The sequence below is a fragment of the Diabrotica virgifera genome, chromosome 2 (assembly GCF_917563875.1).
Source record: "Diabrotica virgifera virgifera chromosome 2, PGI_DIABVI_V3a".
NCBI lineage: Eukaryota > Metazoa > Arthropoda > Insecta > Coleoptera > Chrysomelidae > Diabrotica > Diabrotica virgifera.
The window spans coordinates 80,744,550-80,770,048 of NC_065444.1; the positions used below are offsets into that span (position 1 = coordinate 80,744,550).

The 25,499-nt window shown below is 34.7% G+C and overlaps 1 protein-coding gene across 1 annotated transcript in view; it reads right to left on the reverse strand.

The window, feature by feature from the left end:
- The window catches only part of LOC114334564 (venom carboxylesterase-6), a 675,899-nt gene that overhangs the window by 632,478 nt on the left and 17,922 nt on the right, over window positions 1-25,499 (reverse strand). Inside the window, exons 3-4 of the mRNA XM_050643822.1 lie at window positions 10,810-10,959; window positions 6,524-6,677 (exon numbers count right to left, since the gene is read on the reverse strand). Coding sequence (XP_050499779.1) covers window positions 6,524-6,677; window positions 10,810-10,959 — 304 coding nt within the window. The remainder of the gene's footprint in view (window positions 1-6,523; window positions 6,678-10,809; window positions 10,960-25,499) is intronic.

Here is a 25,499-nt window from a genome sequence, read left to right on the forward strand (position 1 = left end):
CTCGCATGATCTTCACTTGGTCGGTCAACTGGTCCTCGACCTTGACTTGAGCACGCTGGTTCCAGTATAAATTCATGAATATCCGAATGTCCTTCTCATCTAATCCTACTCTTTGTAGGGCGGTGACCATCTTCCGGTGCTGGCAACGGTCAAATGCCTTGGCGTAGTCAATAAAACAAGCATAGACATCACAACTAACATCGCGGCATCTCTGAAGTAGAACTTGTAAGGTGAAAAGTGCTTCACGTGCACCCATGGAATCGCGGAATCCAAATTGCATTTCACCGACATTTTCCTCGCATTTCTTGTAAATTCTGGTATGTATGATTTTAAGAAAAATCTTAAGTGCATGACTCATAAGGCTGATAGTCCGGAAATCTTCGCACGTTTTCGCAGATCGTTTTTTTGGTATTGTTACAAACGTTGACAATATCCATTCCTCTGGGATAGTACCTGAGTCGTATATGGCGTTGAACAGTTCAGTTAACTCCTTCGTGCTTACTTCACTCATCACCTTAATAAGTTCGACGGGTATTTCGTCCGGACCTGTGGCTTTACCATTCTTAGACTGTTTTAAAGCCGCTTTCATCTCGCTTTCTAGTATTGACGGCCCTGTCATGCAATTTATATCTGTCGCTTATTTAATCGCTTATATGTCAAAAACTATGAACCTAAGATAAAAGTCACTAAAGACCTTTTCTGTTTGGAATAATTTAAAAAACCATAAAGAAACTTTGTTCGATCCAAAAAAAATAATTTTATGAAAAAACCCTAATCTTTCCCCTCTCCTGGCAAGGTCTTATGCTGTTCAGAATCGCCTGTCATTGCTCACATTTCTTCTAAATTACTTACTCAAACACATATAGACCTGGATCCCTCGTAACAAAAAAAAATTGATTAATAGCAAGCTGAAAATTTGTTAAGAGCTTAACGGTGTTTAGTCGGACAAACTTGATGTACGGGAACACTGGAACAGGGGAAGTTTTAATTGTGGAACAGTTTAAAAATTTGGAACGTCAGATTACGAAAACGTCCCATGCATTTTGTCGGACAGAACCTACAATTGATTTGATACCCTTTCATTAAACTCTCAAGGCAACAAAACTTGAAGAAAAAGGCGCCAATATAGGCAAAGATTTTTATTAAAAAAGGCAGGAATATTAACATTTAGGCAAAATATAGGCAATAAAGGAATATAACTTATTATTTATAACCACTTAAAATTTTATCAGCAATAGAAACAACTAAATGTTTTTCAATATTTTCGGTCTTAAAACTATGTCTTCGATCACTTAAAATTAATTTGTACATTGAAAACGAACGTTCGACATCGACAGATGTAATTGGAGCATATTTCAGAGCGGATAATAAATCTGGCATAATTTGTAATTCCTCGGGAAATGTCCCATTCAAAACTTTAGCAACATTAGATAAAAACGAAAAACCTTCATTCTTGTCGAAAACATATTTCATTTTTTTTTAAATTAATTGACCGTTACTTCCAGGTGCCGATTTAATTTTCGTCTTTAAATTATCTATTAATTTTACTGACTCACATACATTTATCTCTTGTTTTTCTAATAAGGTAATTGTGGTAACTATTAATTTATAATTGTCATTGATATAAGCGAGTTCCTGTTTCAATTTGGGATTTTTTAATATTTTTTTGCTTCTCGAATGGCTTCGGAAATATCATCATCAAATTCTGACATAACTAATTCTATTGCATTGCAGTGTTCAAAGTAAAAAAATTGCTTCGAGCCAGGTTCCCCACCTTGTAATTACTGGTTTAGGTGGCAAAGGGACACCGGGAAGTCTTTCTTTATATATTTGCACCCTCAAAGGAACCTTTACAAAAACTTTTTTCATAAAATTTATAAAATTATTTACCAACGGAAACAGATTTCTTATTTCTTCAGCAATTCTATTTACCCCGTGGGCTACACAAGTGCAATGAATTAAATTAGGATAAAAAATCTTTAAATTAACAGCAGCTTTTAACATATATACCGCAGCATCTGAAAGCATTAAAACTATTTTATTCACTGGTATAGGGTTGGGTAAAAAGAGGTTTGTTAAACTATCTTGTATAAATCGACTTATTGTTAAATTGTTTGTTTTTTCCAATTCTTTAACGGCAACTAAATAAGGTTTTCTCGCAAGTTTTCGTTCAAAATTCCAATCATTAAATTAGCTATATACCTGCCGCATACATCTGTCATTTCATCCACGATAATATACAAAAATTGCCCTCTAACTCACGCTTAATTTTTTAAATACATTCCACATAACATTTTTCCACAGTATGTTTTCTCAATGTACTCTCGTCCGGTAAGGATTTATTAAGATATTTTTCGAAAAAGCATTTAAAACTAGGGTTATTAACTTTATATAGAGGAATGTTGGACGCAATCATCATCTGGCATAAATCAAATTTAAATGCGTCTTCCTCCTTTTTTTTTTTTTGAACTGCTTAAACTATCCCGCAGAGATATTTGGGCTAACTTAGAGGAATTTAATTTTTCCAAATTACGTTTATGAAGTGGGGTTCCACAATGCTGGTCAATAAAGTACTTTTTTCTACTTGAAATCTGAGAATTTAAAAAAAAATAATTAGAATTCTAAAACCGCTTTAGAATTTAGTTATGTTGTGGGACGAGAAAAAAGAGAAAAAATAAAACTTACCGATTTGTTGCATGGTTTACAAAATGCTCCATCTCCTTCTAGAGAAAGTTCCGAATAAGGTGCAATCCATAGCCTTAATTTAGATGTCATCTTTTCACACAAATGTCTAAAACGTTTTAAAACATGTTCTTTGCTTTTCGGTATACGCAACAAAACTAAACTAGGATATAGCAATTTGTGACTAAACTCTGATACAGTAACCGACTGTACAACTGATAATAAACTAATAAACCTTAGGGATTTCCAAATAGTTAACCCTCAAGTCTCGATCAGGTACATTTTCCTAGAAATCTGTTATATAAACAAACCATTGATATTTTATTATTGACCCAAAATTTTATTATAGAATGGTTTAGTAATAGAATATTATCATGGGCAGTACCATGAAATTTTAAAAAAGGCACAAATAGGCGGAATTTACGAAAAAATGCAAAAAGTGCAAAAAACAATTATAATAGGCAAAATTTGCAAAAAAAAAGGCATTTTGCCTATAATCCGAGCTTTAGTGATAAACGCCAGTCTGATTTTTGCATGAGAGTTTAATGAAATGGTAACAAATCAATTGGAAGTTTTGTCCGACAAAATACATGGAACTTTTTCGTAGTCTGACTTTCCAAATTTTTGACCTGTTCCACAATTAAAACTTCCCCTGTTCCCGTACATCAAAGTTTGTCTGACTAGACACCGTTAAGCTATTAACTTTTCAGCTTGCTATTAATCACCTTTTTTGTACGCGGGATCCAGGTCTAATACTTAAATTTAAACCTTACAGGAAAAAGGTTAATTTACCCCTAAACTATGCACTTTTCGATTCACCTGGTAGATACAGGTGCATGGCTGATGCCTTCTAGGTCATGGTTTTTAGCCTTGGTGTGCTATGAATTATCACTATAAAAATTTCTAGCCTTACAGGAAGACCGTTACTTGGAGCGTTCACTAGCTATTAGACTATCAGTTAAATACTACAATTTTTTTAAATATTTTTGCCTCTTTCTACTTTTTCGATAAAGCAGATTTCCATGATATATTTTGAAAATTTGTAAAATCCACCATATATTCTTTAATGGTTAAGTAAGATCAGGGCCGCCGCTACCATCTGTGCAAAGTGTGCATCGCAGACAGGCGGCAAACAATAGGGGCGGCCAAAAGCAGGCTATTGATGATATTACTTTTTTTAAAACAAAAATAAATTAAAATAGTGTAATAGTAATTAAAATAGTTAATTCTAAACTCTAATATTCCAAACAATAATTATTATTAGTACCTAATAATACTAAAATGCGTTTCATTTATCATTTATAGTTTTTTCTGTTCTGCGCATAGTTTACATCTGGCGGTGAATGATGCAGTAAAAATAAGTTTTGAGTCGGTGGAATTTTTTAATGCTTTACAGGAACTATATGTATTTTTTTCTTCTTCGAATATTTGATGGAAAATTTTATTAAAGCACCTTCGAAAGTTGACTTAAAAGCATTGTCGGACACGCGATGGGAGAGTGGGATAGATGCAATCACACCATTAAAAACCCAGATAAGCGAATTATATTATGATGTTTTGAAAAATTGCAAAATAATAACAAAGGGACATGAATACAAGAACTTTAGCAAAATCCCTTAAAAATAAAATTTGGAAATTCAAATTCATATGTTGGTTCTTTGAGCATTGCTTCATTTTACGATAGGTAGGTTGCTAACCTCGCCTATTAAGAATCAGTACATCTTCTATAATTAAAGCCAGTAGAACGGCCGGGTGCCTAAACGACACAATTTGGAAAAACAAACACCTAAGATTGGAAACAAAGGCCCGAATATATAAGTCAGTTATTAGGCCAGTTATGACTTACACGGCCGAAACAAGACCAGATACAAGCAAAACACGAAGACATCTGGAAACCAACGAAATGAAGATCTTAAGAAGGATGGCTGGAAAAGGACTACAGGATAGGGTAAGAAGTGAGGAAATCAGACGCATATGTGGAGTAGACAATATAAATACCTGGGTAAAGAACAGAAAAGAAGAGTGGAATGAGCACATAAGCAGGATGTCTGAATCAAGGATAGTAAGAATAGCCAGGGACAAGTCACCGTTAGGTAGGAGAAGTATAGGACGCCCAAGGAAAAGATGGAATGACAACTTAGGGGCAGAATGAAAGGCACCGTTGAAGAAAAACAGGCAGTACTGCCTATATAAAAGAAGAAGAAGAAGAAATTCATATGTTCTGTTGTGGCATGGCAAGATATTTTAAGTAAAATAAACGTGGTTATCAAAATCCTTCAAAGTCCAAAATTTGACATAAAATCTTCACTAGATGTACTTGATAATTAAAAAGATATTTCAGAACTAAACGTTCTGACGAACATTTTCAATATTTTGTAATCGAATCCAGAGAGATATCTACAAAAGCTAACATTGATGAAGATTTTCCAAGCTCCTCTACCGAATGAGTTAGAAGAAGAAAAGTGCATTTTGAGTATGAAGGAATTGATGAACGTATATTATCTCTGAAATAAATCTTTATTTTAAGATTTTGGCTGCTGCCAAAACAGCAATTGAAGAACGGTTCCAGTTACTTTTACAGCACACAGACATTTTTAGTGTAATATATGGCATAACCAAAGTTAAAAACGATGCTGAACTTAAAAACAATTGTGAGAAGGTGTACAGACATAAGTAGCTCAGATACCGATTAGATACTTTAAAATCAATTCATATGAAGAAATTAAAGCTATTCCCATATTTTACCGCAGAAAAAGTTCTAGTGATATTATTGAATACATTTACGAAAATAATCTTATATCAACATTTCCAAACTTAATTATAATCGTACGTATATTCCTAACTCTACCCGTTACTGTAGGGGTGAGTGGTAGTTTTCAACAAAAAAAATTGTTAAAAACTATTTGCGATCGTCAATGAAGCTAGATAGACTTTCTGCTTTAGCAATGTTATCTGTCGAATATGAAGTGTGTGCTATATTAAAGACATGGACAAAACGTTTCCCAAAACGAAAGCCCAAAATGTTCGTTTTTAGTTTTTTGACGTATTTATGTTATATATTTACAGTTTATTTTAATTAAATCGACGTTTAAATTAGGATATTAGGATACATTAGGATACATAATGGACGTTGGATCATGGATATTAGTCTAAATGTTCAAGTATTTACCTATTTACAAATTATTATTTTTATACATCTTCTGCACATTTCTTTAAATATTAGTATTTATATATTTCTATAGTATTGGAAGGGGCGGCAAATATTAAGTTGCACACGGGCGGCCAACACTTTAGCGGCGGCCCTGAGTAAGATTATAGAAACCACTGGTAATAATATTATGAAAATAATATTCTATACTCTTACTTAAACATTTAAACATAATTTATGTGGTAGATTTTACAAATGTTCAAAATATTTCGATAAAAACTAGTTTATCGAAAAAGTGCTAAGAGACAAAAAAGTTTTAAAAACATTGTTTTTAACTAATGGTACCACAATAATAATTTAATTGGAAGTACACAATATCCATTTTTAATAAAAAATCTCTAATAGTTTTCGATATATTGGAAAAAATCGATTTTCATTTTGTAACTTCAAAGGACTGTAATTTTTTTATGCGCACATTTGGATTAAGGTAAGTTAGGTTGAATCGAACTATTTTTGGCCCTAGAATATGTGACTTAATTTATTACCTTCCTTTTTGTTATACCCTGTATTACCCTGGAGATTATATTTGCCTTCATTTGTTATAAGAAAATTTATACTAAATGCAAATAACTCGTAGGAGAAAAAATTACAAAGAACATTCAATAATTTATTTAAGAATGAATTGTAACTTACCAAAGGGACCGAGACGATAACTGACAGTTACAAACATAACACCATTTTCCATAAAATAGTGAGGTCCTGCTTGTTCAAAGTTCGAAGTTCCACAAACGAATCCTCCTCCATATATCCATACTATTACAGCGAGATTATTTTTATGAACTGGTTTCTAAAATAAAATATTTAGAGAAATGAAATTCAAAGACAGTTAATCAAGCAGTGGCAACAATCTAAGACAACAGAAAATAAGTACAAATTGAACAAAGCCACCAAAGAATTGAAGGAACTAATCATAGTATAACAAAATCAGGGAATCCAATGTTACCTGGATAGCCTTACACCTACAGAGGCTACATATGATTCGCTGTGGAAAGCAACAAGAAAATTAAAAAGGTCTTACTTGCCTAATCCCCTTGATAATAAAGCAAGTTCATTGAGTGGTAAATCAACTCAGTAAGGCTATAAAAAGTTAAAAATATTGTTCAACAGCTCTCTAAGATATAGTTCAGGCTTTTGATAAGGTGTGGCATGAAGAATTGGAATTTAAACTAAAGAAGCTATTGTCTCATCCCCACTTTCAACTTCTAAAATCGTACCTGACAGATAGGCACGTAAAAATAAAACATGGAAATGAATACACAGAGTTGCATCCAATAAATTCAGCAGTTGTACAAGGAAGCGAATGTTGTGCATATCTGCATATGACGCCTGAAGCCGTGCGCACCTGAGAGTAGTAGATAACGTTATGACGTCTTTAGGCATCATCAGCATTCAAATTGTTTATATTCTACACAGGACGCGGTATTACTTCAAAGAGCTACTCGTGAGAAGTTACTTGGATGTCGGTGTTATATTTATGTCGTGCATTCTGTTGCAGGGATAAGGGCTCTGAGTTGTTTATATAATATATTTGTTGGTATCGAGTGGGCCAACTGTGCGATTAGAGTGAGAAGGTCTTTATATGAGATATAGTCATCAGAATTTTGTTTGGGTTAATCCTACTTGTGAGAGAAAAAGTTGCTGCCATTGAAGGCGTGGTTGAAGTTCGCCTAATTTTTTTTATTTGTTGTGAGATGAAAAGTGGAATTTATCTAATTTTTTATTGGTAAAACCTGACATGGTTGAGTAGGGCAGAAAGATAAGGAGATGGAATGAGTTTTGGGTTGTGAGAGAGGTTTAATGAGATTCGTGATCAGTTCTAGAGAATCTAGAAGAGAAAGCTGGTGTTCTTTCCGTCAGCAGGCTCTTTGCCTTGCTGAAGAAAATTGTTTGCTGATCTACGGTGATCTAGAGTGTAAACTCTCGGCCGCATTATGTGTTACTAGTAATGGATTAGACTGATCCAAATTTGATTTTCTTTGTCGAAAAGTTTTTCGTTATTTTTTTAACTAAGTTTAATCAATAACAATAGTAGTAATAGTATCCAGGTGTTGAATACAATAAACGAACAATGGAATTTCATCTCTCTAATATAATTAATAGCTGTATTTTATCTGCAAAATTAGTGTCGTTATGTGCCGTGACAGCAAATGTGCCGTAACATCAAGGAAAGTGTTTAACACCGCAACTACCGCATCGACTATGGAACACCCACGGATAAAAAAAACAACAAGGTACTTGCGCTATTTTTAATTGTTGAACCCTTACGTTTTCTCGCAAATTAATAAAATGATTAAGGACTTTTTTGATAATAACCTTGCTAAATTTTTAATTGTTTTCAATAAAGTAAGAATTATGTTTTAAGATAAGAAATCTGCCCCATACATAAAAAAGGAGATAAACAAACATGTGAAAATTATAGGGGAGTAGCACTCCTAAAGACAGGGTATAAGATAATAGCACAATGCATACGTGGAAGACTGAACGAATACATGGAGGATACTGTGGGAGAGTACCAGGCAGGCTTTCGATCCAACCGTTCGGTAACAGACCAGATTTTCACGCTAAAAGAATTACAAGCAAATTGCTATGAGTACAAAACGACCCTGTATGCGCTGTTCGTAGATTTCAAACAGGCATATGATCGTATAAATAGAAAAGAAATGTACCGTGCTCTGAAACAACTACAAATCCCCAAAAAATTGATTAGCTTGATTGAAATGACGTTGGCAAAAACGAAAAGCGAAGTAGTGTGGAAAGAAATCTCAGAGGACTTCGAAATCAAACAAGGACTCAGGCAGGGTGACTCGATGTCAACCACGTTGTTCAATCTTGTTCTTGAAGTAATAATGAGGAATTGCAGCATAAAAATGGAAGAAACCATATTTAAAAACGAACATCAATGTATTGCTTTTGCGGATGATCTAACAATATTAGCAAAATCAAAGATAGAATTGAAAAGAATTGTGAAAAAGATAGAAAAAGAAGCAAATAGGTTTGGTCTAAAGATAAATGAAAAGAAAACTAAATACATGATAATGGGTGATACACAGCAAGACAATGAAAAGTTTATAAAAATACAAGGGGAGAAAGATTACATATACAGTTTTGACAGAGTGGAAGAGTTTACTTACCTTGGTGTGAAAGTAAAGGAAAATGGACATGAAGATAAAGAAATAGAATCCAGAATTACAAAAGGCAACCAGAAATACGGAATGCTGAGATCCTTAATGAAGTCGAAGTTTGTTTCAAGAAAAACAAAAGAAAGAATTTACAAGACAGTGATTAGAGCTACGGTTGTATATGGAGCTGAATTATGGGTTTTAAGAAAGGCAGATGAAGAAAGATTAGAAAGATGGGAGAGGAAAATTCTCATATCAATTTACGGCGGCATAAATACACAAATGGTATGGAGAAGAAGGACAAATAAAGAGCTGGAAGAGCTGTATACGGAACCAAAAATCACCGCAATAATAAAGGCGCATAGAATTAGATGGCTGGGACATGTGCAAAGATTGGAAAACCATACAATGACCAGGATGATATTGAACAGGAAACCAGAAGGGAAAAAAGGGAAAGGAAGACCCCGTAAAAGATGGTTTGACAGCGTCCAAGCAGATTTACGAGAATTAAAAATAGATAACTGGAGAAACAAGGTATTAGACAGAAAAGAATGGAGAGGAGTGGTAAGAAGAGCGCAAGAGAAATTGTAACAGAAGAATGTGCCATGAATTGTAAAATGAGAGCTATATATATGTAAATATTTATATGATGTATTTTTTAAATAGACAAATTAATATTTTATATTGTAGATATGTATAGTAAAAAAAATGTAATTGTGTTTTTCACGCCCAGGGCCTACATGGCCTGTTGAGCAAAATAAATAAATAAAGAATTATGTTTAATTATTAGATTTTCTTTACCAATCTCTATCCTTCTTATAAAGTAACCAAGCATGAGAGTACATCGGTAAGTACAAATATTTCAAGTAGCTGGCATTCTTAATTTTATATTTTTTTTTTATAAGTAAGCATGTATTATATATTCTTTTTTTAATTATGGCGCCCCCCGCGCATTTTAGTTTCTATCATATTTAAAATTTATTAAGAATCCCCCCTCCCATCTCTGAAGAATTAGAGCTACCGAGATACTTCAAAAAGTTACGTAGCACCAAGTATATTTTTATGTTTTTTTAATTTGTCATGTTACATATTATTTTTTTGCCTTTGTTATCCATTTTGGCGTGCTACAAAATGGCTTCCATTCGTGGGGCTGTTATAAGACCATCTATAAATTACTAACATTGTTAACCCGCCACCTGCCACATGGGGTGCTACCAGCACCCCATAACACATTTTCATCAAATATTTGGTATTTCAAGTTTGTTAACCGTGCTGTGCGTCATAGTAGCTTTCTATAATATTATATAGCATAGATCTGTTTGAGTTTGAAGTGGTTATTTAGTGTCATTCTGAACTTGTGGTTCTAAAGTCGAATCGGGGTGTCATCATCTGGTAGTTTAAGTTTTAATTTTTTTTTGTGTTTTTGATAAACAGGTCAGATTTACATTTTTTATTGTAATAACTGATTTAAATTATTAATATAGTCTCTATACTCAATAAATCTTAATTTTTTTAGATATTTTACTTCACTTCATTTATTATGGGTTGGTACTTGCTAATTTGCTTATAACACATTTTTAATTTTATTTTTTAACTTTTATAATATATTAGTAGCTAATAAGTTAATAAAACATGTTTTTTTATATACTTGTGTAACTCAACACATTATTTTGTTTATAAACAAGTAGATCACAGAAAAATTTTAAGGGGTGCTGTGAGCACCCCACGTGGCAGTTGACGCCTTGCAAAGCCTCGTGGCAGGTGCCGGGTTAATAAATTAATACAGTAGTCTATACTTACTTGAGGTGTATAGATATTAAGGAACAAACAATCTTCCGTTTCAAGAGACTCCACATTCGGAATGCTGAAGCTATTCCTTACCTGATAGCAAACCTTAGTGTTCTTTGTTGCATCTAACACATCAGTCCACGAGTCGGCAGGTTGTGGTTCCTAGATCATAAAAACTATATATAAAATAATTGTCTCTCGATTAAAATTAAAATTTACAAAAACAAATGGAGTTCACCAATAGTACGTGGCTGAATAATAATTGGTTGCGTACTATTAAGGGGCTTATAATATTTTTGTAATAAAAGCTAAAAGTGTAAAGTCGTTCAAGTTCAAGTTCAAGTTGAAATCAACCAAAGGAAATAGGTATATGAATAGAAAAAGCAAGAGCGTCGTTCACTAGCATGAAGCAAATCTTCACCTCTAACAGCCCCACCCTACCTCTCAAAATCCGACTTCTAAAATGTTATGTATTCCCGTTTTTTTTATATGGAATGGAGGCCTGGATAATAATACGTATACATACACGGATAAAGTAATGGGTGTTATTATCTATTCAAAAATAGTGAATAATAAGCATGTTATTAAACGGTCCTAGAAAAAATAATTATTAGTCAGAGAACAATGCAGATCTTTTTAACTAAAATATTCTTATTGACAGAGGAATTGAGTTTTTCTGTGGTGATTTATAAGACTGACTAATTTCTAAGTAGGTAGGTACTTCCGTTATTCTTCTATGTTTTCTCCCCTTTCTACGGTATTTCAAAAAGAGGTAACACCGTATCTTGGATAGGTAAAAAACTGAACAGCAATAATTTGGGTTTACTTATTAAAAAGTGTATGTAACGCCTTCCGTTTTCACACAATTCACACAATTTTTACAATTAAAATTAAGGAAAATATAGTCAGATACCTATATAAAATATTTTCACTTAGAATGGATAGGACATATACAGAGGCGCCCATACTGAGATATGCTAAGAAAGATAACTACAGTAGAACCCCGCAAATCCGAACTAATTGGGGGGACAGTCTGTTCGGATTCCGAAAAGTTCGGATTATTCGAAAGTTAGCCTAACTAATAATTCAAAGCTTTCGTTGTCGTTGATTTTAAGTCGCTGCACCTGTCTCACTCTCTTCCTCTTCTACATATCTCAGATTAATGTCACAGGTCTAGGACGTTTCATCGCCGCCAGTTAATCGCCGCCGTTTCGATGCCGCCAGTTCATCGCCGGCTGATTCATCGCCGGCCGTTTCGATACCGCCGGTTCATCGCCAGTCAGTTAATCGCTAACTGATATATTTCCGAATTTTCGACCAATTTTCGACAGTTACATTTATTATTTATTTTTAGTATTAATTAGGAATTCTAGTAAATGCGAGATACGACCATTCCCGTTGCCATACTTAATCTTTTAATAGACTTTTAAACTTTTATAATATAAAATATAATTTAACACTACAAATTTAATACTGTTTAGTATCAAATTTAGGGGAAGTAGAAATAGAACAGTAAATTAATATAATAATATTTTTTATTTATTTATTTGTCATAAGTTTTGAACTTAATTTAACGTCGTGTCGTGTCATCTTCCATAATACAAGATCAACTGACTAACTGGCGATGAAACGGCCGGCGATGAAACGGCCGGCGATGAAATGGACTGGCGATGAACCGGCGGCATCGAAACGGCGGCGATGAACCGGCGGCGATGAAACGTCCCATTCCGAATGTCACTGATGCAGAGCCAGTGTCATTGTTTGTGTTTAGTCGCTAACTCGCTGGCTAGATTTACAATTTGAAGAAGCTCCATTTTTCCACGCTCCATTACAAGATGAACTAGAAGTCGTACAACACAGGATGAGAAAATGAAAAAGAAAGTGCAATTATAGAATAAATTGAAGGCACAATTGAAGACAATAGGCACCAAGAATTTACACATGAAGACATTGTACACTTGGCTCAACATCAAGGCAACCCTAATAAAGATGAAGAAAGCGAGGAAGCAGTTTCCCTGCGATATCTACTGTCACACGGAGATGCCACTAAAGCTCTGGGTGTGGCTCTACGTTACGTGGAGCAGAAATCTGCTGCGTTACCGGTCGATGTAATGTTTATGCGTAAATGGTTTAACATCGTTGCGTCAATTCGCTAGATCTCCATCCGTCAGAAAAAAGTAAGCTAGTCCAAGACCTATTAACCCTATATTGTCCTGGTTTTACTCTGTATAATAAACATGTATTTAATTTTGTCTTGAATTTTTAATTTTCTTTTTCACTTTCTGTTGGTTCGGATTTTCCGAACGTTCGCACTAGCGGGGTTCGGATTTGCGGGATTCTACTGTATCCAGATACCACTATGGCCCAGGTATAGAGGAAGGCCTAGCAGACAATTTTGCTAAAGAAGGTTGGATGATGTAGAAGAAGATATAATAATAATGACCGTTAAAGACGAAAAAGTCAGAACCTCTCTGGATACCACTATCCAAGTACCACTATGGCCCAGGTATACGGGAAGGCCTGGAAGACAATTGCTAAAGAAGTTTGCATGATGTAGAAGAAGATATAACAATAATAAACGTTAAAGACCGGAAAGTCAGAACCTATGTGGATACCACTATCCAAGTACCACTATGTCCCAGGTATACAGGAAGGCCTAGAAGAAAACTGCTAAAGAAGGTTGGATGATGTAGAGGAAGATATAACAATAATGAACGTTAAAGACGGGAAAGTCAGAACCTATCTGTATACCACTATCCAAGTACAACTATGGCGCAGGTATACAGGAAGGCCTAGAAGACAATTGCTAAAGAAGGTTGGATGATGTGGAAGAAGATATAACAATAATGAACGTTAAAGACGGGAAAGTCAGAACCTCTGTCCAGATACCACTATTTAAGTACCACTATGGCCCAGGTATAGAGGAAGGCCTAGAAGAAAATTGTTAAAGAAGGTTGGATGATGTGGACGAAGATATAATAATGATGAACGTTAAAAACGGGAAAGTCAGAACCTATCTGGATACCACTATCCAAGTACCACTATGACCCAGGTATACATTTAGGCCTAGAAGACAATTGCTAAAAAGGTTGGATGATGTAAAGGAAGATATAATAATAATGAACGTTAAAGACGGGAAAGTCAGAACCTATCTGGACACCACTATCCAAGTGCCACTATGGCCAGGTATAGGTACAGGAAGGCCTAGATGGCAATTGCTAAAAAAGGTTGGATGATGCGGAAGAAGATATAACAATAAAAAAATAAAAAAAAAATGTCAAAATTGATTTATTACAAATGTCACTTACAAATGTTTAAATTGTGAAAATTATGGTAAAAATGGATAAAACACCTTCAAAAAGTAATTATAATTCTTACAGAAAACGAAGTTCGTCAGAAGAATCCCATCAGAAATTTTTTGCAATCCTTTCTTGAATATTATGATTTTCGGAGGTCCCATAAACAAAATTTAAAAGTAACTGAATTAGGTGAGAAGAGGAGCCCAAAAATTGAAGTTAGATGATCTAAAAAGACTATATTTGATTCCGTTTTTTGTTAACCTATAAGATAAATTAATGTTATTTAATACGCTTAATTAAAATTTAACCCTCACGCACAAGTTGTAGTCTATTTTGACTAACAACTTCAGTGAGAAACTGGGTTTATTTATTATGTATTAGTTGCTACAAATAAACTCTATATTATTATTATTATTATTATTATTATTAAGATATAATAATAATGAACGTTAAAGACACGAAATCAGAACCTATCTGGATACCACTATCCAACTACCACTATGGCCCAGGTATACAGGAAGGCCTAGAAGAAAATTGATAAAGAAGGTTGGATGATATAGAAGACGATATAATAATAATAAAGGTTAAATACGGGAAAGTCAGAACCTATCTGGATACCACTATGGCCCAGGTATACAGGAAGGCCTAGAAGGCAATTTCTAAAGAAGGTTGGATGCTGTAGAAGAAGATTATAATAATAATAAACGTTAAAGACGGGAAAGTGAGAACATATCTGGATACCACTATCCAAGTAACACTAAGGCTCAAGTATACCGGAAGACCTAGAAGACAATTGCTAAAGAAGTTTGGATGATGTAGAAGAAGATATAATAATAATGAACGTTAAAGACGGGAAAGTCAGAACCTATCTGGATACCACTATCCAAGTACCACGATGGCCCAGGTATACAGGAAGGCCTAGAAGACAATTGCTAAAGAAGTTTGGATGATGTAGAAAAAGGTATAATAATAATGAACGTTAAAGACGGAAAGTCAGAACATATCTGGATACCACTATCCAAGTACCACTATGGCCCAGGTATACAGAAAGGCCTAGAAGACAATTCCTAAAGAAGATTGGATGATGTGGAAGAAGATATAATAATAATGAACCATTAAAGACGAGAAAGTCAGAACTTATCTGGATACCACTGTTCAAGTACCACTATGGCCCAGGCATACAGGAATGCCTAAAAGACAATTGCTAAAGAAGGTTGGATGATGTGGAAGAAGATATAATAATAATGAACGTTAAAGACGGAAAAGTCAGAACCTACCTGGATACCACTATCCAAGTACCAATATGGCTCAGGTATACAGGAAGGCTTAGAAGACAATTCCTAAAGAAGGTTGGATGATGTGGAAGAATATATAATAATAATAAACATTAAAGACGGGAAAGTCAGAACCTATCTGGATACCAATATCCAAGTACCATGATGGCCCAGGTATACAGGAAGGCCTAGAAGACAATTGCTAAAGAAGTTTGGATGATGTAGAAAAAGGTATAATAATAATGAACGTTAAAGACGGAAAGTCAGAACATATCTGGATACCACTATCCAAGTACCACTATGGCCCAGGTATACAGAAAGGCCTAGAAGACAATTCCTAAAGAAAATTGGATGATGTGGAAGAAGATATAATAATAATGAACGTTAAAGGCGAGAAAGTCAGAACTTATCTGGATACCACTATTCAAGTACCACTATGGCCCAGGCATACAGGAAGGCCTAAAAGACAATTGCTAAAGGAGGTTGGATGATGTGGAAGAAGATATAATAATAATGAACGTTAAAGACGGAAAAGTCAGAACCTACCTGGATACCACTATCCAAGTACCACTATGGCCCAGTTATACAGGAAGGCTTAGAAGACAATTCCTAAAGAAGGTTGGATGATGTGGAAGAAGATATAATAATAATAAACATTAAAGACGGGAAAGTCAGAACCTATCTGGATACCACTATCCAAGTACCACTATGGCCCAGGTATACAGGAGGGCCTAGAAGACAATTAAGGTTGGATGATGTAGAAGAAGATATAATAATAATAATGAACTTTAAAGACGGGAAAGTTCAGTGCAAGGACAGGAGGAAAGGACAAAGGGTCACGACAACAGTAAATACACACAGCAAAATATAAATAACGTAGAGAAATAACCCATATTATCCAAGAAGAGGATTTTGAACGCCATTGAGTTAGCTATAATTCCTAGGTATAGAGAATCTTAAGACGGTTACTTTCTGGGACGATAAAATTTTGAAATTTTATTTACATGATTAAACGTTGATTCCCATTTTACGGAACGTCAACGTCCCATCACGGACCGGCAACGTTACGTTAAAACTGTCGCTCATACACACTATACGTGCGTTGTGCAGTGGTGCAGTAACGTTCATCAAGGTTTGTCACGTCGTTCAATTACAACAAAAGGTTAAACGATGAGCAAATTAAGCAAAATAATTACACTTTTATAAAAAAGAACTTTTTATAATAAAACGTTTTTATTATTTATAGGAGAGAATATAAAATAATTTGACAATAGGTATAAAATGTTTAAAATTCCAAAAATTACAGTATAATAAAAAAGTACTTTTTATAATACCACGGTTTTGTTATATTATTTTGTTATAATCGACAGGCTTAAGAGGAAACAGTAGCGATCAACAGGTAGCGAAAACGCGTTTCAAGATTGCGGCTGTAATTTTTAATATTTTTTCGAGATATTTGGCACACGTATTCGTAATATAACAAAGAATGGCGGTACAGAGCCCAATTTGAAAAATATATTAATATGTGGAAATTACTCTGTAACTAAATACAATATTAAAAAAATGAGCCTGTACCGCCATTAAGAAGAACAAAAAAATACACTTTCTTCAAATAAACTTTTATCCGAGGCCTAGATTTTGTGTCATTTTGGAACTACTAATGAAATAAAAAATTTTAGTAGTTCCAAAATGACACAAAATCTAGGCATCGGATAAAAAAGTTTATTTGAAGAAAGTGTATTTTTTTGTTCTTCTTAATGGCGGTACAGACTCGTTTTTTTAATATTGTATTTAATTGCAAAGTAATTTCCACATATTAATATATTTGTCAAATTGGTATCTGTACCGCCATTCTTTATTATATTACGAATACGTGTGCCAACTACCTCGAAAAAATATTCAAAATTACAGCCGCAATCTTGGAACGCGTTTTTGTTACCTGTTCATCGCTACTGTATCACCTTAAGCATTTTTCAAAAAAACAATTAATATTTGAACTATTGAATTTATTCCATTTGGCTGGCACACGCTGTATATAGTAGACACAACATGTTTAGAAAGAATAGTTAACTTATAAAATATGAATTTTTAGTAGGTGTATTAACCGTTAACTAGGTGTAATAATTTTGATTCCAAAAATTACACTACATAGTATAAAACAGTGTTTATTATAATACCACGGTTGTTTAAAATGGTATATATAATATTTATATATAATAGTTAACTTATAAAATATGAATTAATTTTAAGTATACCAACTTTGAATTATTTATTAAAACAATAAAAAATGATACGCAACAGCCGGATTCCAACTCGGGACCTCTCGATCTGCAGTCTAATGCCACTGAGCCACCATCAATTTGTAGATATCGACTTATTAACGTACTTTAAAATATCATTGCAGTAGACACATTTTTAAAATAGTTTGAAAAAAAAATCAATTTATCCAGACAGGGTGATTGGTTAGTGGGGTAAAGCTCCATAGATCCGTTATAGTACTAGATAACAATAAAAGTTAAGAACAAAAATTGTAGCCAATTTTGATTACAGATTGATAATCAGTAATCGTAAATTGTTAGTTTTAGACAATTCAGTCATGGCTTACTTAAAATTTGGAAAGATTTAGACCCGTAATTAATAATTTTGCTCCGAAAAATGAAAATATTTCGAAGACTAATAAATTTAGACATAAGGAATGTTATATAAAAATTAAAGTATGGTAATGGTACTTCTCGATAGTGATATAAAATACAGGGTATTCTATTTAAGATTCCTGAGAAAATAATGTACCTACTTGCGTTTTGACTCACCCTGTATTCAATATAAAGAAAATGAACAATATTAATCATTTACGTAAATTTTGACTATAAATAAAAAATATGGCATGAATAAACCATTGCCGTTGTGCTTATTTTTTATTTATACAGGGAGTTGAACTTGTTACGATTTTCATATAAGATTGGTTATAACATAACTTTGTAAATACCCTGTATAACATACTGTAGCGGAAGAGAAATCTTGGCCGATCCCCGTATAACAGTAAACACCTCGAGAATGACGTAATCGGATGTGCTAGGCCTCGCCGGAGAATTCTGGAAGGTACGTCACGTAGGCGGAACAAGCCGATAGCTCGAGATGGGAGTCGATTGTTCCAGAATAACAACTGGGTATAAATACGGGCATATTTTGTGAATAAGTTTAGTGTATAAGATAAATTCGTCTGTAACTTATATAAATAAAGTCGTATATAAATTACGAACCGCTAGTTTTATTGTAATTAGAAGTAATTACACTAATCACGCTACAGTTGGTGTCGGTGTTCGGTTAACTTAGTGCGATATAAATAAGTGAATTACAGAGAGACTTTAAAAGACTTTTGAACTTTAGTCGTCGGGAATAACCGGAGTGCGTTAATTGTTCGGTATTCGGAAAGACTTTAAAATACTTTTGGACTTTATTCGTCGGGAATAGTTAAAGTGCGTTGATTGTTCGGTATTCGGAAAGACTGTTAAAAGACATTTTGGAAAGTACGTGTGTGCCGACCAAAGATGTTGCTACAAGAACTTACAGTAAAACAGCTCCGTGAACAGCTCGAGGAACGGGATCTGGACAGCAGTGGGCTCAAGATAGTCCTACAAGCACGACTCGAGGATGTCCTCACGAAGAACGGAGAAGACCCAAAGACGTTCCACTTCCAGTCAGCAGAACAAGTAATCTTATCGAAATTAAAAACTGTTTCTGAAACGATCGATGAAACTTCTAGAAAAAGCGACGAGAAATTCGAAAATGTTGCTAAAAGATTCGATGAGACTTCTCAAATAATTAAAGAGGTCTGTAGGCAAAACAACGAAAAACTAGAAGAAGTTTGTAAACAGAACAATGAGAAATTTGAAGAAGTTTCTAGAACATTCGATAAGATGCAGAAAAGTGTAGAGACCGTAGAAGAAAAGATCAAACAGCTAGAGAGCAGGATAACCGATACAAAAGTACAACCATCAGTTAATGCAGCAGCGTTAGATCCTTTAGTGAAAGATGAACTACCGAGAGACGAAACGTCGCATAATATGAGATTCAAATTACCACCATTTGATGGAAAGTCCTCTTGGTCCATATATCTTAGACAGTTTGAAGCTATTGCGACCGCCAATCATTGGACCGAACAAGAAAAGGCTGTTTCCTTGACTGCTGCTTTACGAGGTGATGCTGCAGATATATTAAGGTCAATTCCCAAGGGTCAAGAAAATTGTTACCAGACCTTGTTCACTCGTCTAGAAAAACGCTATGGAGATGCCCATCTACAACAAGTATACAAAGCACAACTGCGAAGTAGAAGTCAACGAGCAAGTGAGAATCTGCAAGAATTTGAAGCAGATGTGGCTCGTGTGGTGCGGTTGGCTTATCCAGAGGTGCCAGACAGCGTTTTAGAAGAAATTGCAGTAGATACCTTCGTCAATGGGCTGAAAGATAATGAACTACAGAAAGCTTTACGACTAGCAAGACCGAAAGTTTTAGATGAAGCACTTGCTATTGCCTTGGAACACGAAGCAGCTAGCCAAGCTTCACGAAACAATCGAGTAATAACCGTGGAAAAAGGCGATAAGAGAAAAGATGAACGTTTGGTGGAAATGGTACGGAGGGTGATTCGTGACACGATGCCGAAGAGACGCATGAAGAGGGCTGGAAGAGTTGGTTCAAATACAGATGCTTCCTCGATACGGCCATGCAGTGAAAGTTGTAATCACCGGCTTAAACTAGATGAACAGCTTTGCCCTGTGAGACGAACTACTGTCGTTAATGAGCAATGGCAGCCACAACAGTTACAAGAAGCCCAAGAAGACGATCCATGTATAAAAAGAGTATTGGATTGGATGCGTCGAGGTGAGAGACCTAGTTGGCAAAACATTAGTGCATGTAGTCCGGAAGTCAAGGCCTACTGGAGCCAATGGAATTGCCTGGTACTAAAAGATGATCTTCTGTACAGAACCTTTGAGAACGATGATGGTACAGAATCTAAGCTTCAGTTAATTGTACCTAAAAGTAAAGTGTCAGAAGTATTGCGTCAGTTGCATGACGGTACATCAGGTGGACACTTTGGTATTACGAAGACTCTGCAAAAGGTTCGAGAACGGTTCTATTGGGTGAACTGTAAAGATGATGTAAGAAGATGGTGCCGAAAATGTGAACTGTGTGCATCCGGTAATGGTCCGGTTGGTAAAAAGAGAGCACCCATGAGACAGTACAATGTTGGAAGTCCTATGGAAAGAGTAGCTATCGACATTGCAGGTCCATTTCCAGAAACCGATGCTGGAAATAAATACATCCTGGTAGCCATGGATTATTTTACAAAATGGACTGAGGCCTATGCATTACCAAATCAAGAAGCTGCTACCGTTGCAGAGGTACTTGTTAAAGAATTCTTTAGCCGATTTGGTGTTCCCTTGGAGATCCACTCCGACCAAGGGCGAAACTTTGAGTCAGCTCTTTTCCAAAACGTTTGTAAATTGATTGGTGCCAATAAGACCAGAACAACACCCCTGCATCCTCAATCAGATGGGATGGTCGAGAGGATGAACCGAACGATGGGTAAACACTTGTCCAAAGTTGTATCTGAACATCAGCGAGATTGGGACCAACACATTCATTTATTCCTGATGGCCTACCGCTCGGCCGTAAATGAAACTACAGGTCAAACACCAACCTGCCTGATGTTGGGTCGTGAAGTTCGGTTGCCCTGCGACCTAGAGTTTGGCTGCGGACCTTCCGAGGAACATGTTGCAGGCGAAGACTACGTTGACCGCCTGAAATTACGAATGAACAACATTCATGAACTTGCCCGACAACACATCCAGATAGCCAGTGACAGAATGAAAGATCAATATGATTCTCGATGCAAGAATGAAAGCTTCGAAGTAGGTGATCTTGTCTGGCTTTATAATCCGCAACGTCGTCGAGGCTTATGTCCTAAACTGCAAAGACAATGGGAAGGTCCATATGAAGTTAAGAAGAAAATAAATGACGTAATATATAGAATTAAGAAGTTGCCAAACGGTAAACCAAAAGTTATTCACATAAATCGTCTTGCACCATATGCTGGCTCAAATGAAACAGAAGAAGCACGAGTCCTCCAACAGGAGATGAAAGATGTCGCACAGCCAAGTTTTAATCAATTTATGTCAAATTACGCAGCGAGAAAGAGTGCTAGATTCGGCGTGACCACAGAAGTTCAGCAAGATCTGTTTGGTGTTCCAGAAAACGTCTCTCTGGCCCACTGTGTTGCCCAAGACCTCGAGATGACTAAAGGAATATCGTCCGTATTCAATAGAAAGTTCGGCCGCCTGGACGAGTTAAGAAATCAGCAGCCTAAAATTGGAAGAGTACTGCGATTGGAAGATGGTCCTCGATCTTTGCTGTATATGGTGACCAGAAAGTCTTATACGGACACGCCAAGCTACGAGAACATATGGCGTGTTCTAACTAATTTGAAGAAAATCGTGTGTAATTATGACATCAAAAATTTGGCTTTACCAAAAATAGGCCATGCAGTAGAAAATCTGGATTGGAAGATTGTGAGAAGCATGCTTGAAGTGGTCTTCAGAGGAACTGGTGTACAAATCACTGTGTGTTGCATGAACCCGAAGATGTCGTACCCTTCAAAGACAGTAGACTGTTATTTCTTCTTGAAGGGTGTATGCAGAGCTGGAGAGTCGTGTAGATTCCGCCATCCTGGGCCTTCATTTAGAGTTGCTGATCGAGACGCTCAGATCTTAAGAGGGGAGCAGTGTAGCGGAAGAGAAATCTTGGCCGATCCCCGTATAACAGTAAACACCTCGAGAATGACGTAATCGGATGTGCTAGGCCTCGCCGGAGAATTCTGGAAGGTACGTCACGTAGGCGGAACAAGCCGATAGCTCGAGATGGGAGTCGATTGTTCCAGAATAACAACTGGGTATAAATACGGGCATATTTTGTGAATAAGTTTAGTGTATAAGATAAATTCGTCTGTAACTTATATAAATAAAGTCGTATATAAATTACGAACCGCTAGTTTTATTGTAATTAGAAGTAATTACACTAATCACGCTACAATACCAAACCTTTATATTTTTGTAATGGAGAAGTTAAGATGATTTCAAATATAAAATAAAATACAGTGTGTTTCATTAAAAAAAAAAACATAAGTTTGGTCAGCCACTATGTTATCGAACACCCCGTAACATTCTAACTAATTTTGTAATGTGAAGCTCAAAGTTGGCTACAATTTTTTTATTAACTTTTATCGCTATCCATTACTATAACCATTCTACAACGGATCTACAAAGCTTTACCCCACGAATCAATCACCCTGTACAATAGCAGTTAAATATTGCATTGTTAGCTAGTTCTGAGGTAATCTAAAAATTTCAGGTGCCTAGGTAGCCTAGAACTATTTTTAAAATGGATTACAAAATTTGCGGATATAGTGTATAAAAACGTTTTAATAAAATAGCAATAATTACATTACACGGTGATCTTAAAATATGTTATTATCTAATTTACGATATCTTCAACTTTTTTTGTTGGAATATCTTCTACAACTCAAAAGTAAACAATACAAGACAAAATTTAATCCACTAAGCGTCACTTTAAAAAAAAAATAGTTTTTCTAAAAAAAATATAAATTTCCGAAATTTCTGAAGAATTTCGTGAACCCTCTGGCATGTCCTCCACCCGCTGCATTTTTTTAAATTTGCAAACTAGTGAATAAAAGAAAAAAAAATTAGATATGTATTAATTTATACAGGGTGGGCCAAAGAAAAGAGTCCACCTCGATATTTGGCAGTAGTTATTAGATTTTAAGAAAATGCCGAAACAAGTCGATTTTTATTTTTAAATTACAATTTTTTTATATATATTTCATACTAGTGACGTCATCCATGCAGGCGTGATGACGTAATCGATGATTTTTTAAATGATAATAGGGTCGTCTAGTAGCTCATTTGAAAGTTTGTTTAATTCTCTATTCAGTAATATAAACAAAAATATCATTATTAATACAGGGTGGCCAAAAAAAAATAATTTTTGAATTAAATTAATTGACGCAAAAAGAAGAATTTATTTTTAAGTAATTTATTTAACTCAAAATATTATATAGTATTGCTGTCAGAAAATAGGAAAAAAATGTTATTTGGCAAATAAACATTGCTTTTCGCTTAAAATAAATGTTCAAACTGTCAAGAAGTATGTGGGAGGCTGTTTGTGATTTAATTTAAGCGAAAAAAATGTTTATTTGTGAAATAAACATTTTTTTTCTATTTTCTGACAGCAGTACAATGTATTTTGAGTTAAATAAATTACAAGTACATTCTTCTTTTTGCGTCAATTAACTAATTCAAAAAATATTTTTTATGGTCTCCCTGCATAAATAATGATATTAATGTTTACCTATATTACTGAATAGAGAATTGAACACTTTTTCAAAGCTACCACACGACCCCTATTCCCATTTGTCCCCCGACGTCACTAGTATGAAATATATGCGAAACAAGCTGAAAATGCGAGCATTATCATAACGAGAACTTTGTTTATTTACGTATTTAAATTTATCATATGGAAAATTTATATTATGAAAAGTTGTTTAGTATTAAAAGCTATGTTTTAATATGCAATTATATCTTTCTAATATAAATATTGTGAACTATAAAGGTACTTTACTCTCGAGCGAAATTCATATTTTTTGACACACCTCGCATAAAATTGATACAATTTGATATGATGATTGCATCTTAGATTTTCGACCATGCCGATCTTTTTATGAAGAATAAATTTTCTTTGTAAAATTAATAATAAATAATAAACATCTTATTTATTTTAAATAATAATTAAATTCACTATCAAATATCATTTATATTTTATTAATAACTAATTTAAAATTTAGTTTGACATTGGCGAAGTCTCAAACTCAAATGTAAATAACATATGCTTTGGTTAACAAATTCAGATTAAAACTAGCCTACTAACAGCAACGATTTAAGTTGACTTTACTGTGTCGGAAATATTTGAAGGGTTGTGACGTCACATTATGGACTTTGAGGTCGATTATCTCGAAGATAGTTCGAGATATCAAAATGCCGTTTTCAGATTTGGATTCAGAAGACAAAACTACGTACACGAGAATACATCGGTAAATCGGCTCTATGTATTGCAGGAGCGGCAATGCACGAACGAAGAGACTTTGCGAATTTATAAACGAAAAGTTTTCGTTGAAAATCGACCTGTTTCGGAATTATCTTTTAAAATCTAATAACTACTGCAAAATATCGAGTTGGACTCTTTTCTTTGGCCCACCCTGTATTTATATATTGCTCTGTTCATGTACTATTAAAATAGAAGTTTAAATAAACGTTTTTTTTTCATTTTGCAAACGATTACAACGATAGTTATTGCAAAATATTTTATGTACAATGTTACTTTTTAGAAATTCATATATTTTTAGAAAAAATCGTTTTTTTTTTCAAAAAGGGACGCTAAGCGGATTTAAATTTTGTCCTGTATATATAAATCCTGTATATATATTTATAAATCCACGCTCACCGTGGTTAATCTTGAACAAAATTGTGAGTACGAAGGACGTTTCATAATAGAAAATGCATGTTAATAGAAATGCAATTTATTACCGAAAGAAAAAATTTATTGCTGTAGCCGTTTCCGAGAAACAGTGGGTGCTGCTAGCTTTCCGGTAAAGCTAGCAGCACCCACCCTATATCTCGACAATGAAAAAGAGTATAGAACCCATTTTAACGGCATGTTTTATTGCTAATTAATTGCTCTTGATTGATATATCAACCAATCCCTAAAAACTACCTTATCATCCCCTAGTGCAAAACTCACCCCCGAAAAATGATTAAAATCGAAAAATCAACCCCAAGGAATTAATTGCTAATTTATTGCTAATTTATCACGGAAAGAAAAAATTTATTGCTGTAGCCGTTTCCGAGAAACAGTGGGTGCTGCTACCTTTACGGTAAAGCTAGCAGCACCCACCCTATATCTCGACAATGAAAAGGAGTACAGGGCCCACTTTAACGGCATATTTTATTGCTAATTAATTGCTCTTGATTGATATATCAACCAATCCCTAAAAACTACCCCA